The sequence below is a fragment of the Procambarus clarkii genome, chromosome 8 (genome assembly GCF_040958095.1).
Source record: "Procambarus clarkii isolate CNS0578487 chromosome 8, FALCON_Pclarkii_2.0, whole genome shotgun sequence".
Lineage (NCBI taxonomy): Eukaryota > Metazoa > Arthropoda > Malacostraca > Decapoda > Cambaridae > Procambarus > Procambarus clarkii.
Genome location: NC_091157.1, coordinates 49,324,831 through 49,346,071, shown reverse-complemented (window position 1 = coordinate 49,346,071; position 21,241 = coordinate 49,324,831). Strand labels below are relative to the sequence as shown.

At 42.6% G+C, this 21,241-nt stretch overlaps 1 protein-coding gene across 1 annotated transcript in view; it reads right to left on the bottom strand.

Annotated features, from left to right (window-relative positions):
• The window catches only part of LOC123759678 (homeobox protein SIX1), a 200,690-nt gene that overhangs the window by 179,083 nt on the left and 366 nt on the right, over nt 1–21,241 (bottom strand). The window contains exon 1 of the mRNA XM_045744888.2: nt 20,818–21,241. This exon is cut by the window's right edge and continues 366 nt beyond it. Within this exon, the coding sequence (XP_045600844.1) occupies nt 20,818–21,241 (424 nt within the window). The remainder of the gene's footprint in view (nt 1–20,817) is intronic.

Here is a 21,241-nt window from a genome sequence, read left to right as displayed (position 1 = left end):
TGTTATTTTTTTACTGGTTGTAGCGTTTGAGATCATTAGGCTATTACCGCGTCTGAGGCTTGTCCAAATATCACTCATCACAATGTATAAATAATAGGCGGGTTATTTCACGTCGTAATTATTCCCAAATAACAAAACCTATGAGAGCCAAAGCACTGTGGCGAGTGGAAGGAATAATGTTGGGGAGGTGGGCGTCTCTTGGGTTAACCCGTGATTCCTTTGTTTGGCAATAATGAGCGTAATCATCCATTAAAATTACACGGAATCCCATCGTTAGTTGTAATTGTTTCTCGCGTGGTTATACGAGGTTCAGGTGCTCTATAGCGTGTCTCCACGGAGCTGTTATTTGACGTGCCTCCACGGAGCTGCTGCTTGACGTGCCTCCACGGAGCTGCTGCTTGACGTGTCTCCACGGAGCTGCTATTTGAGGTGCCTCCACGGAGCTGCTGCTTGACGTGCCTCCAGGTAGGTAGCTACTGTTTGACATACTTACATGGAAATGCCACTTGCCATGCTTACAAGAAGTTGTTACTTGAAACGCCTTCAGGGAGCTGTTACTTGACATGGCTCCAGGGAGCTGTTACTTGACATGGCTCCAGGGAGCTGTTACTTGACATGGCTCCAGGGAGCTGTTACTTGACATGGCTCTAGGGAGCTGTTATTTGACATGGCTCCAGGGAGCTGTCACTTGACATGGCTCCAGGGAGCTGTCACTTGACATGGCTTCAGTGAGCTGATACTTGAAATTGCTCCAAGGAGCTGGGGCCTCACGGCTGAGTAGATAGCGCTCGGGGGTCGTAGTCCTAAGAGCCCGGGTTCGATTCCCGGCCGAGGCGGAAACATCTGGGGCAGATTTTCTTTCACTCTGATGCACCTGTTCACCTAGCAGTAATTAGGTTCCTGGGAGTTAGACAGCGGCTACGGGCTGCTTCCTGGGGAAGAGTGCTTGTGTTAGAGAAATATATATAGTAGATATAGAGGTAAAATATAGATTAGTTAGAAAGACGGGGTCCCAAGAACTAATAGCTCGATTCTGCAGACACAAATAGTAAAGACATGACATGCCTCCGGCAGCTAGTAGTTGACATGCATTCATGCAGGCATTCATGCAGGCATACACGCACGCACACGACTGGTCAGGCGCACACGCGTGCGCATACTACCACTCAAACATTACCGGAGGGAGTCAGGAAACGCTTCAAGAGCTGCCAGAAGGTGGAATGATCTAAACAGATTGTCGAGGCCAACTCAATATACAACTAAACAAAAATTACGACATGAACCATATAAGCGATTCCATTTACTGTCCAGATATTGGATAGTAAGGACGGGACGGGGGTGGGAGAGGTGAAGTTCGACCCTCTAAAGCACACATCTAGGTGAGTGCGTCTATGGGAGTACATTTGTCAGCAAGTGCTCTAAGGCCTATCCGGTCGAGTGTGTACTATCCCAAACAGTGAATGACTGAAATAATTACACTAATAATTCTGCAGAGAAAATTATGTTAATTGAAACTAAGTCTGTTTCAAATTGAATCCATAAGAAACTAGTTTCTGCAATTGAAGCTAAGGCCTAATAACCTTATGATTAAAATTAACAATTTAGATACAACAAATTATTTACAATATATATAATTACAATGCAAATGTTATTAATATAACAATATAATAACAATATACAATATATTATAACAATATAAATATAAATACAATATAAATACAAAATTATTTTTACAATAACAAAGCATCAAAGGCATTCTAATACGAATACCAAGACAATCTTCAACAATGATTGTTGAACAACAATTTAACAAGAAGTCAAACACCACCAACACGAACCTAACCAACAATACCACAATCTTCAACAACAGTGACAACACAAACGCCGCTAATAACAGCGGTAGTTTAATAAGCTAAACAGCTGAAACAACCACAACAATAACTCACAAAACAATATTGCCAATTCAATACAAATCGAAATTGAAAAAAATGTCGACAAATCTCACCTAATGTCAGATACTTTACAGATTAATGTGTTCTTCTGTTGAGGGCTGTTCCGTTGCCCATGCCGACGGTTTCGGCAACAGCTTGGCTGATCAGGAACAATCCAAAGGAATGAGTTAATCCAATATGCATAATATCCATAGAGCAACAGCAGTTCAACGGCAAATCATCGTTTATTCAACATCTGACCAATGCTAATCTAAGATATTGTGCCCATTGGGAAGAGCCTTCTTGCTGACAGGAGTCTGTTGATAATTGCATATATATAATTTAAAGATTTGTTTATTAACACATTTAAGATACATTTGCATTTCTGCAGCTTCCCTACTATTTGAAGGGTACTTCGTGAGTCAGGAACTACGTGATGCTAAAAATTCCCATGACGCAGACTGGTTAGTCATACAGGGCCATGTGACCAGTAGTCTGCACTGGCAAATTTTGGGTGCATTATGAGGATATCATCAAAAACACAAGAGTTAATAAACTACAAAGCTTCCTAATTTAAAGAAGGGTAATGAAAAGCCTAAGGTCCCTTTGTTAACGCTCAGTTTAGTTTCACTAGACTAGGTTTCTAATTTCGAGTTTCACTAGACTAGGTTTCTAGTTCCGAGTTTCAGTAGAGCCTACCGTGAATCTAGCTATCGTAAGGAATAATTTCAGGGTACTGATTTCCAGTCATACCATCCAGTACTGTCATCAAGGTACAGGATAGCGTAGGTCTTGTTCGCTTGCATTGCATTTCTCACGACCCAAACGTTCCGCGATATTATTATCAGTGCCCTTAAGAGTAAGTTTACTAGGCTCGTGGTCTCTATATGGGCTACAGGTAATAATATTGATAATACGGGTCATAATAACAATAATAATAATAATAATAATGATAAGAATAATAATGATAACAATAACGATAATAATTCTAAATGAAATTTAATAGTAATAACAAATTAAATTAATGAAAATAATAATAATGATAATAAAAATAATAATAATAAAGCCTGCCATCCAAAAGTGAGAGTACCAGTAGTTACTTCTGAGGTAATACAAAATGTTGTTACACTTAAGAGATGTCCACTTTTGGAATAATAATTTGGTAGAGGGCTCAACAACCGAGGCAAAAACTAGTTCTAAATAATCCGAGGTCTATTTTAGTACAACTATGGACTAAAAATTTTATTTAGGCCTAGGACAAGCTAGATTTGGTTTATGGTCAGCCTTCTGTTTTTCATTTTAGAATTCTAATGGTACATATCGTGAACTTTTTTTGAACAACAGTTCATGTTTTGTACATTCCATCCATTGTAGCCATAGGTTCCATCATTATTTGGGGCGGTTCCGTCATTATTTGGGGCTGTTCCATCATTATTTGGGGCGGTTCCATCATTATTTGGGGCGGTTCCATCATTATTTGGGGCGGTTCCATCATTATTTGGGGCGGTTCCATCATTATTTGGGGCTGTTCCATCATTATTTGGGGCGGTTCCATCATTATTTGGGGCGGTTCCATCATTATTTGGAGCGGTTCCATCATTTTTGGGGTCGGTTCCATCATTATTTGGGTCGGTTCCATCATTATTTGGGGCGGTTCCATCATTATTTGGGGCGGTTCCATCATTATTTGGGGCGGTTCCATCATTTTTGGGGCGGTTCCATCATTTTTGGGGCGGTTCCGTCATTTTGGGGGCGGTTCCATCATTATTTGGAGCGGTTCCATCATTTTTGGGGCGGTTCCATCATTTTTGGGGCGGTTCCGTCATTTTTGGGGCGGTTCCTTCATATTGGGGGCGGTTCCATCATTATTTGGAGCGGTTCCATCATTATTTGGGGCGGTTCCATCATTTTTGGGGCGGTTCCATCATTTTGGGGGCGGTTCCGTCATTTTGGGGGAGGTTCCATCATTTTGGGGGCGGTTCCATCATTTTGGGGGCGGTTCCGTCATTTTGGAGGAGGTTCCATCATTTTTGGGGCGGTTCCATCATTATTTGGGGAGGTTCCATCATTTTTGGGGCGGTTCCATCATTTATGGGGTGGTTCCGTCATTTTTGGGACGGTTCCATCATTTTTGGGGCGGTTCCATCATTTTTGGGGCGGTTTCATCATTTATGGGGTGGTTCCGTCATTTTTGGGACGGTTCCATCATTTTTGGGGTGGTTCCATCATTTTTGGGGCGGTTCCATCATTTTTGGGGCGGTTTCATCATTTTTGGGGCGGTTCCATCATTTTTTGAAGCAGTTCCATCATTTTTGGGGCGGTTCCATCATTTTTTGAAGCAGTTCCATCATTTTTGGGGCGGTTCCCTATCATTTGTGGGGGCGGTTCCATAATGTTTGGGGCGGTTCCATTCTTTTTTGGGGAGGTTCCATCATTTTTGGAGGCGATTCCATCATTTTTGGGGGCGGTTCCTTCATTTTAGGGGGCGGTTCTATCATTTTTTGGGGGCGATTCCTTCATTTTAGGGGGCGGTTCTATCATTTTTGTGGGCGGTTCCTTCATTTTAGGGGGCGGTTCTATCATTTTTGTGGGCGGTTCCTTCATTTTAGGGGGCGGTTCTATCATTTTTGGGGGCGGTTCCTTCATTTTAGGGGGCGGTTCTATCATTTTTGTGGGCGGTTCCATAATTTTTTGGGACGGTTCCACCATTTTTTTTGGTGGGGGGGGGGACAAGTTGTAAAATAATAATGTCAGCATTAAAAAAAATTATATTAAATAATAACACACATGAACATTAAGTTTATAATACTGTATTAGTGAAAATATTAATATGAATTCATGTTATTGCATTGTGATGTTTTGGGTTCCATCTTGTCATCGGTTGACATAATATTATTGAAAATTATTATTGTTACTATTATTATTATATATTTAGAACAAGTGATTGACAGGTTTCAGCCATGTAGGACTGGCTATCGTAATGGCATGTCAAACCCCAAATAATTGACATAGATAGTTTCCTCCAAGGAGTGCCGGACCAACCGGGCTGTGGTGGGTATGTGGGCCTGCGGGCCGCTCCAAGCAACAGCCTGGTAGACCAAACTTTCACAAGTCAAGCCTGGCCTCGGGCCGGGCTTAGGGAGTAGAAGAACTCCCAGAACCCCATCAAGGAGGTATAGATACGAGTGAAGGAAAATACAGACCTAGGTTCAGTCCAACACTTAATCCAAGCAAGTATTCCTTAAAGCACTCGCATATTTTCACCCAAGCAATCAGTGTAGACCACTCTGACATGTAATTTCCATAAAGAAACACAGAAGCAATTAGTCATGCGGGTATTCTGAGAGGCAAATTCTCAGTTTTAACTTATAATGTATTTAAATGTGGTTATAATTATGAAGGAATTTTTGTTTTCATTATTTAGATGGACCAAATGATTCAGTTTAGTAGACAATATCTTAATAATAGGGACGTGATTAAATTCTTATGTATCTTCATGGACACATAGGGATGTCACCCCCATGGGACACTGGGTGTCACCCCCATGGGACACTAGGTGTCTTTCAAGCAACAGCCTGTTGGACCAAAGTTCTCTAAAGTCAAGCCGGGTCCCAGGCCGGGCTTGGGGAATAGAAGATAAGCTAAATAAAAGAACTATTAAGAGTAGAAGAACTCCCAGAACCCCCCTACAGGTAAGATCCCAAAACGAATCCAGCTGTCCCCCAACACAATCCAGTGATCTTATTTATTTCTCCTAATTTTCTACTTCTTTAACGTCTCTTAATATAAGTTCGAGCCATCACCTCCACCAGAGGTCGACCTGAACGACACACACATAGGCTGGATGTCACGTCTCTGTCGACATTTAGGTAAGGACTGTTAGATAAGTCTGGAGCTGCTTCGTATGAGCCAATAGGCCTTCTGCAGTTACTTTTGTTCTCATGTTCTTAAGTTAGATAACATTTAGGTAAGGACTGTTAGATAAGTAGAGCTGGTGACACTCGGGAGACCAAAGGTGGATTTGATTAGAGTTGATTGTTATGACAGACGGTCAACTCATTTGCAATTTCAATGTGAGTGAGATAATTGCAAAACTTCACTGGCACTATGCTCAAGGTGACGAGAGATCATTGTGCAATCTTATTGCTTCTTATTTACAATTATTACTTAACCTATCAACGGTATAGGTTAAGTAATAATTGTAACTAAGAAGCAATAAGATGCTTATCTTAACATACTAAGAAGGTTAGGTGAGGTCGGTGTTTTCTATGAAGCTTTTCAAGGTAAACTAAAATATTCACAATCAATTAGTATGTCACATATGCACTTATTAAATAAGCCAATATTGACTATAAACAAGTGCGAGAACGGGTTGCATTGTGACCGGTTTTTCTGCAATTTATTGCAAACTGTTGCTAAATCATATGTGCATTATACTAGTACATACTGTACGTGTACGCTAAATCCGTTTGAACTTGTTCTCAGATAAAATATATCCAATAAATACAAAGTGTAATTATAGGGACCCATAGCCTCGGAGAAAAGAATAGAGGGTATTCAGAGGAAACCTTGTGGATTCTCCCTGAAGCTTCTACCACCTACTCCTACTCTTCTAGGTTCGTACTAGTTTATTTATTTATTTATTTATTTATTTAATTATTTATTTATTTATTTATTCATTTATTTATTTATTTATTTATATACAAGAAGGTACATTAGGTTTGTGAGAATACATCGCATGGTATTTACAATCTTGTAAAGCCACTAGTACGCGCAGCGTTTCGGGCAGAGCATATTCGGGCATCGGAGCATATTTCAAAGCATTATTCAGAGCATATTTCGGGCATATTTATACAATATGATTTACTATTACTTTGTTACAGAAAACACACATAGCAACCACTGTTTGAAAGCCTCAAGCAGCTCTACATAGGCAAAGTACCTGCCCGAGATACAGTATATAGAACACTGTATTAGACCTAATAATGCTGTCAGAAATAGCAATATTTGTTGTCATATTAATAGATTTATAATATGATAACATACGTAGCAGCAATACTAATAGCAAATGACAAAACGAAGCATGTTTAATAAAATCGAGTAATATTGGTATGTAACGGTTTACGAATCATACCTTGAGTATTTTATTTGTGAAATATATAGGATTACGTATTTCACACACACCCCTTCCCCCCTTAACACATACACATCATCCCCCCACCCTCACATTCGCCACCCCCCCCCCTCCACACACCTCCCACCCCACGCACACACCTCCCACCACATACACACTTCCCCCCTCACACACATACCTCCACCCCACGCACACACCTCCCCACACACACACACACCTCCCACCCCACGCACACACCTCCCCCCCCACACACACACCTCCCACCCCACGCACACTCCTCCCACCACACACACGCTTCCCCCCCTCACACACACACACCTCCAACCACACACACACACCTCCCCCTCCCCACACACACCTCCCCCTCCACACACACACCTCCCCCTCCACACACACACACACTCCTCCCACCACACACACACACACACACACACACACACACACACACACACACACACACACACACACACACACACACACACACACACACACACACACACACCTCCCACCACACACACACACCTCCCACCACACACACACACCTCCCACCACACACACACACACACACACACACACACACACCTCCCACCACACACACACACACACACACACACACACAGCACAATTAGGTGAGTACAATTAGGTGAGTACACACACACACACACACACACACACACACACACACACACACACACACACACACACACACACACACACACACACACCACCCTCACGAAGACAACTCTTGCCTATAATCCATAAGTGTCCATGGTTTTCAGGTTAAAAGACCGTAGTAATAACACTATCAGGAAAAAGTATTACTACTGTGTACAGAAATAGTAGTCATTAAACTAAGTAATAGGGACGGGAGACAATTTTACACTAAAGGATAATTTGTGACGGCGAGGAGAGGCGATGGCGCCTCCCCGGAAACGCGTTCACGCGAACAAATCCACAAGGGCCGTGACGAGGGTTCGAACCTACGTCCGAGAGCATCCCCAGATGCTGCCTTAATCGACTGAGCTACGACACGGTAACGTTCACGCCTCTAAACGCGTCCACCTCCACCAGTAGGCGTGGAGCTGGATGCGTTAGGACCAGTTTGCTTTATATCCTTTGAACGTAACGTGTGAACGATGGATGTTTGTTTCGACGAAAAGTAATATTTTCCGAGAACTTGTCTTTTTAGACCAGAGAAAGGCTTTATTTTTGAACCCACGTAACAAGACAAAATGAAGCTTTCTTAAACGTATCTTTCCATACGAAGGAAAAGCCTTCGAACGTGTCCTCCTGGACCATGGAGAGCTCTTGTGAACGTATCCTCTCAGATCAATGAGTGCTTTCGTAAACGGATCCTCTCAAACTAAGAAAAAACACGTGAACGCATCCTTACAGACCAAAGACAATTTTCCTGAACGCATATTCCAATACCAGAGAGAGATCACACCCTCCCAGACCAAGGACAGCTCTCGTGAACGCGTCCTCTATTCAAACCATATATTTTGTGAACCTCTCCTCCGTATCCAACAATGTCCGCTCCGGACACGTGGCTGAGATAGCAATCAGCGCGTCGTTCCGTTTCCTGCCTGCGGCGGCGCCTCTTCCTACCAAGCCTACCAGTGTTCCCAGATCTCTTCGCACCCTGGCGGAGTGCCCGGGTAAACACGAATGCTTAAATCAATGAATAATTAAAACAAAAACTAAATATCACATGTATAAGCACAGAAAATCACGTTTTATATTCATATTTTATACAATTAATTTCAAAGTATTCAAATAAAATGAGTAATGGAGAAAAAAGTTTTATGTATGCTAAAGCAAAACATGCAGGTTATGCATACAAAAATGTTTATACAACAGTGTATTTATTGTAGAATAAGCCAAGCCTAGGATATAGAACAGAGGCAAACCCTTTTTCTGCTGATGTTGAGAGCCTAGCACATGTTGATAGCCTAGCAACTGGCGCCATACGCAGACGAGGTAGTCCATCAGTGTCTGGAGGAACTGTTCCTCATCCTTGCGAGATATTGTTCTTGATGCTGGTGATTATCGTTAAGCATGACTTTTTGTCATAGCTAAATGAAAAAATAATATGTATAAAGAACCCAATCCACACACATGGAATGAACTTCACGAATTTGTTTAACTTCAAAATTGGATTTGTTCAACTTCACGAAGATTTGGTCCGCTCTTGGACACTTATCAAGTCTCCTGGACACTTTCAAGTCCCCTGGACACTTATCAAGTCCCCTGGACACTTTCAAGTCCCCTGGATCCTTATTTCGTGGTGTGAAACATTGCAACATCCATTCCATATGTGTGAGTTGGGTTATTTATCTCAGTCACCTTTTTTGAATATATTCCGAGAGGAAATAATAATTTGCTTGCCAATGCTAATGAATGAACTCTGCAGAGTTGCATAGATGACAATTTTATGGTTACCAATTGTCTTGTATTAGCCTGTTTGTTTGTTGTTTTAGATTTAGCTACTCAGAACGAAATGTCCATGTAGCACGGGCTATGGTGAGCCCGTAAAGTATTAGCCTAATTTATACATTAAACCCAGAGACATCAAAGCGAGTCTTGTAATGTTATGGCACTTCGTTATCAGACGCTTCGGTAGGTTAAGTACCTTATCCCCGCTGGAAGTACTAATTTCCGACTGATGATTGATGAAGATTAAGCCACCCAAAAGGTGGCACGGGCATGAATAGCCCGTAAGTGGTGGCCCATTTGAGCCATTACCAGTATCAATAAATGATACTGGAGATCTGTCGAGGTGCGACTGCGCCCTGCGTGACGGGAGATGTCTCCCCCGTGACTAACTTCCGCAGTCCACCGCTATATGTACTCACCTCTGCCCCTCCGCTGTAGGAACATCAGTGGCGCGCTGCTTTGAGTACTTGCCTCAGCTGTCCACCGATGTGACAGCTGCGTCAGTCGAGGCAAAATGTGGGATGACACTTACCGCTGCAACACCTCAACACTAATTTGTTTTGACCAGGAAAGAGTATATTACTTTGCCTGTATCTCCCTCCCACACAGCACCGCTCCTGTGCCAGGTAAGTCCACTACGGGCTCACCATAGCCCGTGCTACTTGCCCCGCTCCTGTGCCAGGTAAGTCCACTACGGGCTCACCATAGCCCGTGCTACTTGGAACTTGTTCCGAGTAGCTGAATCTATAACAACAACAACCCTGCCCGCCGAGACCAGATTCACCGTGCCTGTGCTTGCCACCGTAACCATATTTGACGTGCTCATTCTTGGTGTGCCTGTGTAAATTTTAACTGTGTCCGTGCTTTACCATTGCCAGGCTTGTCGCCGTGCTTGTCCGGGCGTACCGTCGTGTCCGTGCTTCCCGCCATGCCCATGTTTACCGTGTCCGTGCTTGCCGCCTTGCTCGTGCCCGTGGTCACATGTGTTGCATTATTGTTTGCCATGCCCATGCTTGCCATGCCCATGCTTGCCATGCCCATGCTTGCCATGCCCGGTTCACTGCCAGTTCTGAGCAGCTTCTTATAACCTCAACTCAAATATAAATGTTGACAGGAACGTCGTGTGTAAAAATCTGCCTTGAGGTCATAACAGATCTTAATTTGGATGCGAATCATAAAGTTAACTTTTTGAAAGAGGCGGGGGAGAGAGAGATGTCTGTAGCACAGTGGGAATGTGTGTTGGACAGTTTCATGGTCGTGACTAGGCTCTTCCCCAGCTTAATGACCAATTGGGAGGTAATCAAAGATACACATGGGGTGTTTCAAAGGCAAGGAGTCGCTTACCTGCGGCTGTGACCGGGCTTGTAGCCTGTGTAGCCGCTTGCGCTATACATACATGTTGGGATTGGATACAAGTTCCATTTAATTTTCTCAACTAGACTGTGTAATCTTTCCCTGGATTACACGACTAGTTGAAATCATAAATTTGTTGTGAATGGTCAAATAATTCCCAAAACGGCACGACAAAGCTCGTTTTCTAATTGTCACCACAGTATATAGGATATATTAGTTGAGGTTAAGCTCCTCCAGGGCTGAAAACCACCATAAAGACCCCCCCCCCATCCATCCCCAGATCTCTAATATCAGTTATTGATACAGATAATGGGCTCTAAGGAGCCTTCACTTACGGGCTCACCATAGCCCGTGCTACTTGGAACTTTTTGGTTCTGAGTAGCTGAATCTAAAACAACAGGTTAAGCTTACGGGGCTATTCATGCCTGTGCCACCTCTTGGGTGGCTTAATCTTTATCAGTCAATGAGGCTAGGCTGTGTTAGGCTCAGTTGGATAGGTTAGGTTAGGTTAGGTTAGCTTAAGTAAAATTGGATAGGTTCTAAAATCCGTTGGCGAAGTGTTGTGTGTACGAAATAATTTGTATCCCTCCTTCCTCTCCCCTAAAGTCTGCACAAATAAGCTACAATATATAATAAGATTGTCCCAGAGTCTAGGAAGCAACTGGTGTTTGTCGTTTAAAGATAACAATTACCCACTTAGGGCTAAAGTATGACACGGAGATGTTAAGCTTCAAATTCCGTAGCGCATTGCTCGTATTATGGCGGGAAATAATATTTTGGTCGCCACTATTGTTGTCATTTATACTTGACCTTCACAGAAACAAACATGTCTCGGAAGCTACAAGCTGGGAAACTAGACACCAACCCCCAACCCCCTGTGCATGCAAACAAATAAATTAGGACATTGAATTAAAGTCGGTCGTTACTAATAAAAGAACTTGCCAGGCATCGCACCTCAATACACACAAGCACACTCGCAGAGACGCATAGCTAAAATAATCTAATGACTATGTTTAGCTGACAATTGTAGACATGATGAGAGATGACTCCTGGGAGATGGAGACTCACTGATGTACGCTTCAACAGGCCTTATGTCTCGGAAATATGTCTTTCTCTTTGCACAGCTTAGAATTATAAAGGTCTAAATATTAAATAAAATTTCCAAGAATAAAGTAAACTCTTCCTATATATATATATATATATATATATATATATATATATATATATATATATATATATATATATATATATATATATATATATATAGTGTATATATGTTCTACCTAGTAGCCAGAACGCAGTTCTTGGCCTACTATGCAAGGCCCAAGTTGCCTAATAAGCCAAGTTTTCCTGAAGTTCAATATTTTTCTAATTTTTTTCTTATGAAATGATAAAGCTATACTGTTCATTATGTATGAGTTAATTTTTTAAAATTTGAGTTAAAACTAACGTAGATATATGACTGAACCTAACCAACCCTTCCTAACCTAACCCAACCTATCTTAACCTAACCTAAACTAGCATAACTAAATAAAGAATTTATGTTCATAATACAATATAAGAATAATATTTAAAATAAACCAATTGGAAACAATTTATTGAGAATAAAGAAAATCACTCGGCCTATTAGGCAAATCGGGCCTTGCATAGTAGGGCGAGAAGTGCGTTCTGGCTACTAGGTAATATATATATATATATATATATATATATATATATATATATATATATATATATATATATATATATATATATATATATATATATATGACAGTGTCAGACCACGAAGGAAGAACTGAAACAGGAATTTCCTTAAGTACTTTCGTAATTAATAATATATCTTCAGAAGGGTCAAATGCATTAATATATCAAATACAATAATACATCTTGTATTAGACGATCTATTATAAAATACGATAATACTTAAGGATATTCCTGTTTCAATTCTTCCTTCGTGGTCTGACACTCACATTTTTCATCACGTTAATTTTTGTGATTTACACACACACATGTTTATATATATATATATATATATATATATATATATATATATATATATATATATATATACATATATATATATATATATATATATATATATATATATATATATATATATATATATATATATATATATATATATGTCGTACCTAGTAGCCAGAACGCACTTCTCAGCCTACTATGCAAGGCCCGATTTGCCTAATAAGCCAAGTTTTCATGAATTAATTGTTTTTCGACAACCTAACCTACCTAACCTAACCTAACCTAACTTTTTCGGCTACCTAACCTAACCTATAAAGATAGGTTAGGTTAGGTTAGGTAGGGTTGGTTAGGTTCGGTCATATATCTACGTTAATTTTAACTCCAATAAAAAAAATTGACCACATACATAATGAAATAGGTAGCTTTATCATTTCATAAGAAAAAAATTAGAGAAAATATATTAATTCAGGAAAACTTGGCTTATTAGGCAAATCGGGCCTTGCATAGTAGGCTGAGAAGTGCATTCTGGCTACTAGGTACGACATATATATATATATATATATATATATATATATATATATATATATATATATATATATATATATATATATATATATATATAATTTTTTGTGTAAATTGACATTCCATATGAGTATTATTAAAGCTTTTCTAGTTCATTATAGCGTGTATGATTTTGAAGATGTTTATGGCAGATTTCTGTAGTTGCTTTTCCTCCTCTGCTGCCAGACCAAACGGCTCCCAAGCCATTAACTTCCATATCTGAAACGCTGACAGTAAGTTGTATTTGACTGTCTGGTGAACGATGCAATTACTTAAAAGAAATCGCTTGATCTAGGGCGACAAGAGTGACATTCCCGGGAAGCATAAACCAGATTCACCCTTCACCTGCACATTGCTGCGCCAGTTGTAACTTACAGAAAATGGGATGTTCGCGCGTAGCCTAACAGAGGTAAAGGAAGGAATTTGTAAATACACATGTTTGGATGAGCTGCTACTCTGCTCTGGACGCTGAGGCTACTTTAGTCTGAACGCTGAGCCTACTTTAGGCTGAACGCTGAGGCTACTTTAGGCTGAACGCTGAGGCTACTTTAGTCTGAACGCTGAGGCTACTTTAGTCTGAACGCTGAGGCTACTTTAGTCTGAACGCTGAGGCTACTTTAGTCTGAACGCTGAGGCTACTTTAGTCTGAACGCTGCTACCTTAGTCTGAACACTGAGGCTACTTTAGTCTGAACGCTGAGGCTACTTTAGTCTGAACGCTGAGGCTACTTTAGTCTGAACGCTGAGGCTATTTTAGTCTGAATGCTGAGGCTATTTTAGTCTGAATGCTGAGGCTACTTTAGTCTGAACGCTGAGGCTACTTTAGTCTGAATGCTGAGGCTACTTTAGTCTGAACGCTGAGGCTACTTTAGTCTGAACACTGAGCCTACCTTAGTCTGAACACTGAGGCTACCTTAGTCTGAACACTGAGGCTACCTTAGTCTGAACACTGAGCCTACCTTAGTCTGAACACTGAGGCTACCTTAGTCTGAACACTGAGCCTACCTTAGTCTGAACACTGAGCCTACCTTAGTCTGAACACTGAGGCTACCTTAGTCTGAACACTGAGCCTACCTTAGTCTGAACACTGAGGCTACCTTAGTCTGAACACTGGGCCTATCTTAGTCTGAACACTGAGCGTACCTTAGTCTGAACACTGAGGCTACCTTAGTCTTGAACACTGAGCCTACCTTAGTCTGAACAAAGAGGCTACTTAAGTCTGAACACTGAGCCTACCTTAGTCTGAACAAAGAGGCTACTTAAGTCTGAACACTGAGCCTACCTTAATTCTGAACACTAAGCCTACCTGAAGTCTGAGCACTGAGCCTACCCGAATCTGAGCATCTTAGTGTGATACGCAAATGTCAACTTTATTCCCCGTCAAAGATTCGAACCCGGTCCGCCAGGGTGCCTTACCCCTAGCAGTTGAGTACTGTAACCACTCAGCCAGCGACTGTCTAAAAGTGCTAGGAAATCCTGAGACCCTCATCCTCCCAGCACTCTGCAACGTTGCTGGGGATAGCACACAGATCACACTAACGTGATGCATCAAATGCATCAGATGCATCAACATTTTAACCCTGTCGTAGCTCAGTCGATTAAGGCAGTGTCTGGGATGCTCCCGGACGCAGGTTCGAATCCTCGTCACGGCCCTTTTGGATTTGTTCATCTGCTGGGGATAGACTTATGCTCAGTTATTGCATCAAATCACTTGAATATGCTAGAGTCGCACCGAGTATCAAGATAAGGTTATTGACTACCACATTTGAAGAATGAGAGAGTAAACATCTAAGCGCTTCCGGATTGTTTCCAATCCTTTGTCAAACCCAAACGACCTTTACACAAATTTTTAAAATTTATAATTAAATTAAACACAAGTGAATGTAGACAGACCCATAGACATTAGGGCCTTTTTAATGACTTTTTAATATAGATTTATAAAGTCATTTGAATATATTTGCGAAAGACATTACAAAAATTAAAATAAAGAACATTTTTGACCAGGTTGAGAAGTGTTGGACAAAAGAATATGAAGATAATAGCGTATACGCTGCAGTAACTCAGCGCGACAGAGGATGACTGATAAAACGAAACTATTTCTCGAAGCTTTCGTTGGCCGTCAAGCGTGTTATAAGCTGGACAAAGTGTACCATGAATCACAGTCATCACCATCCCTCACCAAACTAGGCAAGGAAGGAGGAGGAGTGGTGCTTGTCTTAGTTTCACTTCCAGCGTTTCTTCACTAGCAAGTCATAAACAGTAACACTCGAAATATACATGTTTTAAGGAGCAAACAACTCTAGTTAGCATATATTTTTTATATTTTTTAAAACTGATAAATTAAAATGTATTAAACATCAAAATAAAAGAGGAACAATAACACAATTGCAACAAAAACCATGTTGGCAATTTAAGCCTGTTTGTCCCCCAGAAATATTTCAATTCCTTGAATTATAATGCAGTTGGGAGGCACATTGCCCATCTAGAAGACCATAACTACCATTACTGTCACCATATATTAGCCCTAAGTACATGCATTCAATCTAAACATGATTGAAAAAACAGACGGCTAATGGCACAAACTATAATTTCTTTTCTCTGCCCGCAGACTTGGGAGCTCTCCTCGTTAAACATGAGAACAAATCTTCCCCAACACATCTGCTTCATGCCCCCTCACAACAATGGGCCACATCCTCCTGTCTGCGTTTCCAAGTTAAATGTCCTATTACAGGTGAGTAAACAAATTGGCCTCAAGGAGTTAGGGTGCGCTAGGCTCTCTCAAGTCTCTCTTCTTTTATACCTACAAATTTAACTGCGATATTTCTAACTCGTGTATAAGTGCCCTTTCTTCAAGTCCAGACTATTAGCATCTGTGAAGTATGCCGACTTTCTGTTTGGTAAGATTCATATTGTGTTTGTGTTCTTTGATTCTCAGTAACGTGTTGAGGCTAAGGCCTCTGGTGTTTGTCCCCCACAGTAACGTGTTGAGGCTAAGGCCTCTGGTGTTTGCCCCCACAGTAACGTGTTGAGGCTAAGGCCTCTGGTGTTTGTCCCCCACAGTAACGTGTTGAGACTAAGGCCTCTGGTGTTTGTCCCCCACAGTAACGTGTTGAGACTAAGGCCTCTGGTGTTTGTCCCCCACAGTAACGTGTTGAGACTAAGGCCTCTGGTGTTTGCCCCCACAGTAACGTGTTGAGGCTAAGGCCTCTGGTGTTTGTCCCCCACAGTAACATGTTGAGGCTAAGGCCTCTGGTGTTTGTCCCCCACAGTAACATGTTGAGACTAAGGCCTCTGGTGTTTGTCCCCCACAGTAACGTGTTGATACTAAGGCCTCTGGTGTTTGCCCCCACAGTAACATGTTGAGGCTAAGGCCTCTGGTGTTTGTCCCCCACAGTAACGTGTTGAGGCTAAGGCCTGTGGTGTCTCCTCCCACAGTAACGTAGTACTGCTAAAGACTTATTATAACTCATGTGCGGAACGTTCGTTTAATATTTCCAAGGTGGCGGCTGAGGGTGTAGCTGACCTCGGGGCCCGACACCCGACTCTACCTTCCCAAGAGCCTCGCCGAGGGCCCTCAGGCCCGTCTCTAGGGTGCCCTTAACCCACCTTCTGTCCGTCACAACAGTGCCACACTCGCCGTAACTAGAGGGTCACAACCCGTCACTTAGCCGGCGGTAACAAATTATCCGTTACCCTACCGTGTCAGGCTATTAACGTTTTATAGGCATGTTATAACAATAAAAATATTGTTTCCATTTATATATATTATATTTATTATATATATATATATATATATATATATATATATATATATATATATATATATATATATATATATATATATATATATATATATATATATATATATATATAATATGACAGTGTCAGACCACGGAGGAAAATTGAAACAGGAATTTCCTTAAGTACTTTCGTATATTAATACATCTTCAAAAGGACTCCTTCTGAAGATGTATTAATATACGAAAGTACTTAAAGTAATTCCTGTTTCAATTTTCCTCCGTGGTCTGACACTGTCATATTTTTAATCACGTGTTTATTTTCGTGATTTACACACACACACACACACACACACACACACACACACACACACACACACACACACACACACACACACACACACACACACACACACACACACACTTGGCGGTGACACTTTGCACTCATTTGTATAATCGTTAACAGTTTTTAACAGTCGAATATCCTATTTTTACAGTTTAATTGTTAGCAGTTAGATATTGCAACCATAAATGCAGACCAACGCATCCTTTTTGTGTTTAGAACTGAAATCTGTCTAGTGTGAGCGTCCCTCACTCTACAGCTGGGGATTACTGACCCAGCGTCACACTACAGCTGGGGATTACTGACCCAGCCCCACACTACAGCTGGGGATTACTGACCCAGCGTCACACTACAACTGGGGATTACTGACCCAGCGTCACACTACAGCTGGAGATTACTGACCCAGCCTCACACTACAGCTGGGGATTACTGACCCAGCGTCACACTACAGCTGAGGATTACTGACCCAGCGTCACACTACAGCTGAGGATTACTGGCCCGTCACACTACAGCTGGGGATTACTGAACCAGCGTCACACTACAGCTGGGGATTACTGACCCAGCGTCACACTACAGCTGGGGATTACTGACCCAGCGTCACACTACAGCTGGGGATTACTGACCCAGAGTTACTACAGCTGGGGATTACTGACCTAGCGTCACACTACAGATGGAGATTACTGACCCAGCGTCACACTACAGCTGGGGATTACTGACCTAGCGTCACACTACAGCTGGGGATTACTGACCCAGCGTCACACTACAGCTGGGGATTACTGACCTAGCGTCACACTACAGCTGGGGATTACTGACCTAGCGTCACACTACAGCTGGGGATTACTGACCCAGCGTCACACTACAGCTGGGGATTACTGACACTGCATCACGCTACAACTGGGGATTACTGACCCAGCGTCACACTACAGCTGGGGATTACTGACCCAGAGTTACTACAGCTGGGGATTACTGACCTAGCGTCACACTACAGCTGGAGATTACTGACCCAGCGTCACACTACAGCTGGGGATTACTGACCTAGCGTCACACTACAGCTGGGGATTACTGACCCAGCGTCACACTACAGCTGGGGATTACTGACCTAGCGTCACACTACAGCTGGGGATTACTGACCTAGCGTCACACTACAGCTGGGGATTACTGACCCAGCGTCACACTACAGCTGGGGATTACTGACACTGCATCACGCTACAACTGGGGATTACTGACCCAGCGTCACACTACAACTGGGGATTACTGACCCAGCGTCACACTACAGCTGGGGATTACTGACCTAGCGTCACACTACAGCTGGGGATTACTGACCTAGCGTCACACTACAGCTGGGGATTACTGACCCAGCGTCACACTACAGCTGGGGATTACTGACACTGCATCACGCTACAACTGGGGATTACTGACCCAGCGTCACACTACAGCTGGGGATTACTGACCCTGCGTCACACTACAACTGGGAGGATTCCTTACCCAGCACGAACCACCATCATCCACTCATACCTAGATTGTACCTGGATGAGGTTTTGGGAGTTCTTCAGCTCCCCAAGCCCGTCCAGGCTTGACCTGTGAAAACTTGGTCCAACAGGCTGTTGCTTGGCGCGGTCCTATGTTCAAAATTTCGTAATATACTAAATAAACTCGATATAAAATTAGACAAAAATATATATAACTATACTGAATAGTTACAAGTCATATGTTAGGTTGCATGTTCAATTTCTTGCAAGTCTCACTCCCATAGCGTCCCGGCGGAGGCAGCCACAGGCTGAGGAGAATACAAGACTATACTCCTCTTATTTCACGTCTTGCTTAGCTAGTTAAGTTTTACAGGTATTAAATCCCCGTTGGCGAGAAGAAATTAGTAGTATATAATACCAACTGATTTGCAAGAGCTTCGCGGGACTTGTTAAGTCTTATCGTGTGACAATATTTATTATTCATTAAGATGCTGTAATAAGGCCCTTCTTCTTACGGCGCATCTCGAGCATCGCACACACAGATTTTTAAGCAAGCTTTAATATGGTGGTGCTGCGACGCCATCGTATGAACGAGCTTAAATATGGTGCTGGGGCTCCTGTGTGTGTGTGTGTGTGTGGTGCTCTGACACCATCCTATGAACAAGATTAAATATGGTGCTGAGGCTCTGACACCATCGTATGAACGAGCTTAAATATGGTGCTGGGGCTCTGACACCATCGTATGAACGAGCTTAAATATGGTGCTGGGGATTGTGTGTGTGTTGTAGACAAGGGAGACTCTGCTCGACAGTTCGTGCTCGATCAACACACTGAATGTTAATGTGTCTTGTGTCAGCGTTGAGATAAATGATGCAAAAGCGGTTAGTATAGAGCTAAAGGCGGTGCCATTCCAACCCATTATCACCAGAACCTCTACATATTGGGCGCTGACAGCATGTAAAGAACACCTCTCCATCCTCAGTCCCCACCGTGTTAAAAATTATAACTAGATCGCCATAGACGTTTACGAGTAGTTGTGTTGTCGAGGCGAAAGTGATGGGGGAAGGCAATGAGCAAAGCACAAAGTACCAGCTCTCGAGGTCTGACATATACACCTGACTTGAATGTGGCGGTGTTCTACCCAACATTGCATCGAGTTAGTAGTTTTAAATTTACTGATGTCATCTGGGCTGAGTTGTTGAATTTTATAATCTTGCATTGCTATATTGTTATTCATAGATACGTCAAGATATGTCTAATGCTGTGCTGGGATATGCTTGTGCTATGTTGACCCAAGGGCTGTGTTCCTAACTGACCAATCATGGTTGAGTATATATATATATGCAGCACCGCCCAGCACCGCTAGTATAGAACTATCCGTACAAAGGTTGAGTGGATCCGTGTATTAGTAAGACAATGTTTACAGTGGAGAAGAATGCGAGTAGCAGACCGTGACCTTCCCAACAAGACGGGAGGCTCCGGACACGGGCGCCGCGGGCTGTGTCAATTGTCTTGCAAGTGTGAGCAATTATCTCGTCTGACAAGGTCAATCCACCGACTCGTTACGATGGCCTACTCGTGGTTACCACCTCCTGTTGGCTAACCCTTCCAGGTGAGATACTGTGGCTATACCACCAGACCTACTGGGGTGGTCAAGAGTTGTTGTTGCTGTTTTAGAGTCAGCTACTCGGAACAAAAAAGTTCCAAGTAGCACGGGCTACGGTGAGCCCGTAGGGGTCAAGAGGTTGTCCGGTGTATATATTAAGCGTCGTCCCGTCTGCCCTTGAATATTGCACTTGTGACGTAAATGGCATGAGCCGCGGGAGTGTGAGGGAGCGCCGAAGGTGAAGATACTTGACGAAACATGTACTTACCCGTCTTTTTGTTCGGCAGCGCGATCCCGTTGTCGGCGGTTCTTGAACCAGTTGGAGACCTGGGTTGTGGTGAGTCCGGTGGCCTCTGCTAGCTCTCGCTTCTCCCTCGGTGACGGGTACGGGTTGTGGGCGTACCACTCCCGCAGAACGTTCCGTGACTTCTCCTTGAAGCAATAGGAAGTCTCCTCGCCGTCCCAGATGGTGCGCGGGAGAGGGAATTTGCGCCGGACGCGGTACTTGCCCACAGCGCCAAGCGGCCGCCCGCGGAGCTTCTCCGCCTCTATGTAGTGCGCCTTGAGCCACAATTGCTGTAATTTTCCATGATTTTGTATTGAGAAATTGTGCGATTCCAAAATTCGGTACAGGTCTTTGAAATTGCCGCGGTGGAAGGCCACCAGGGCCTTCGCTTTGAGGACGGACTCGT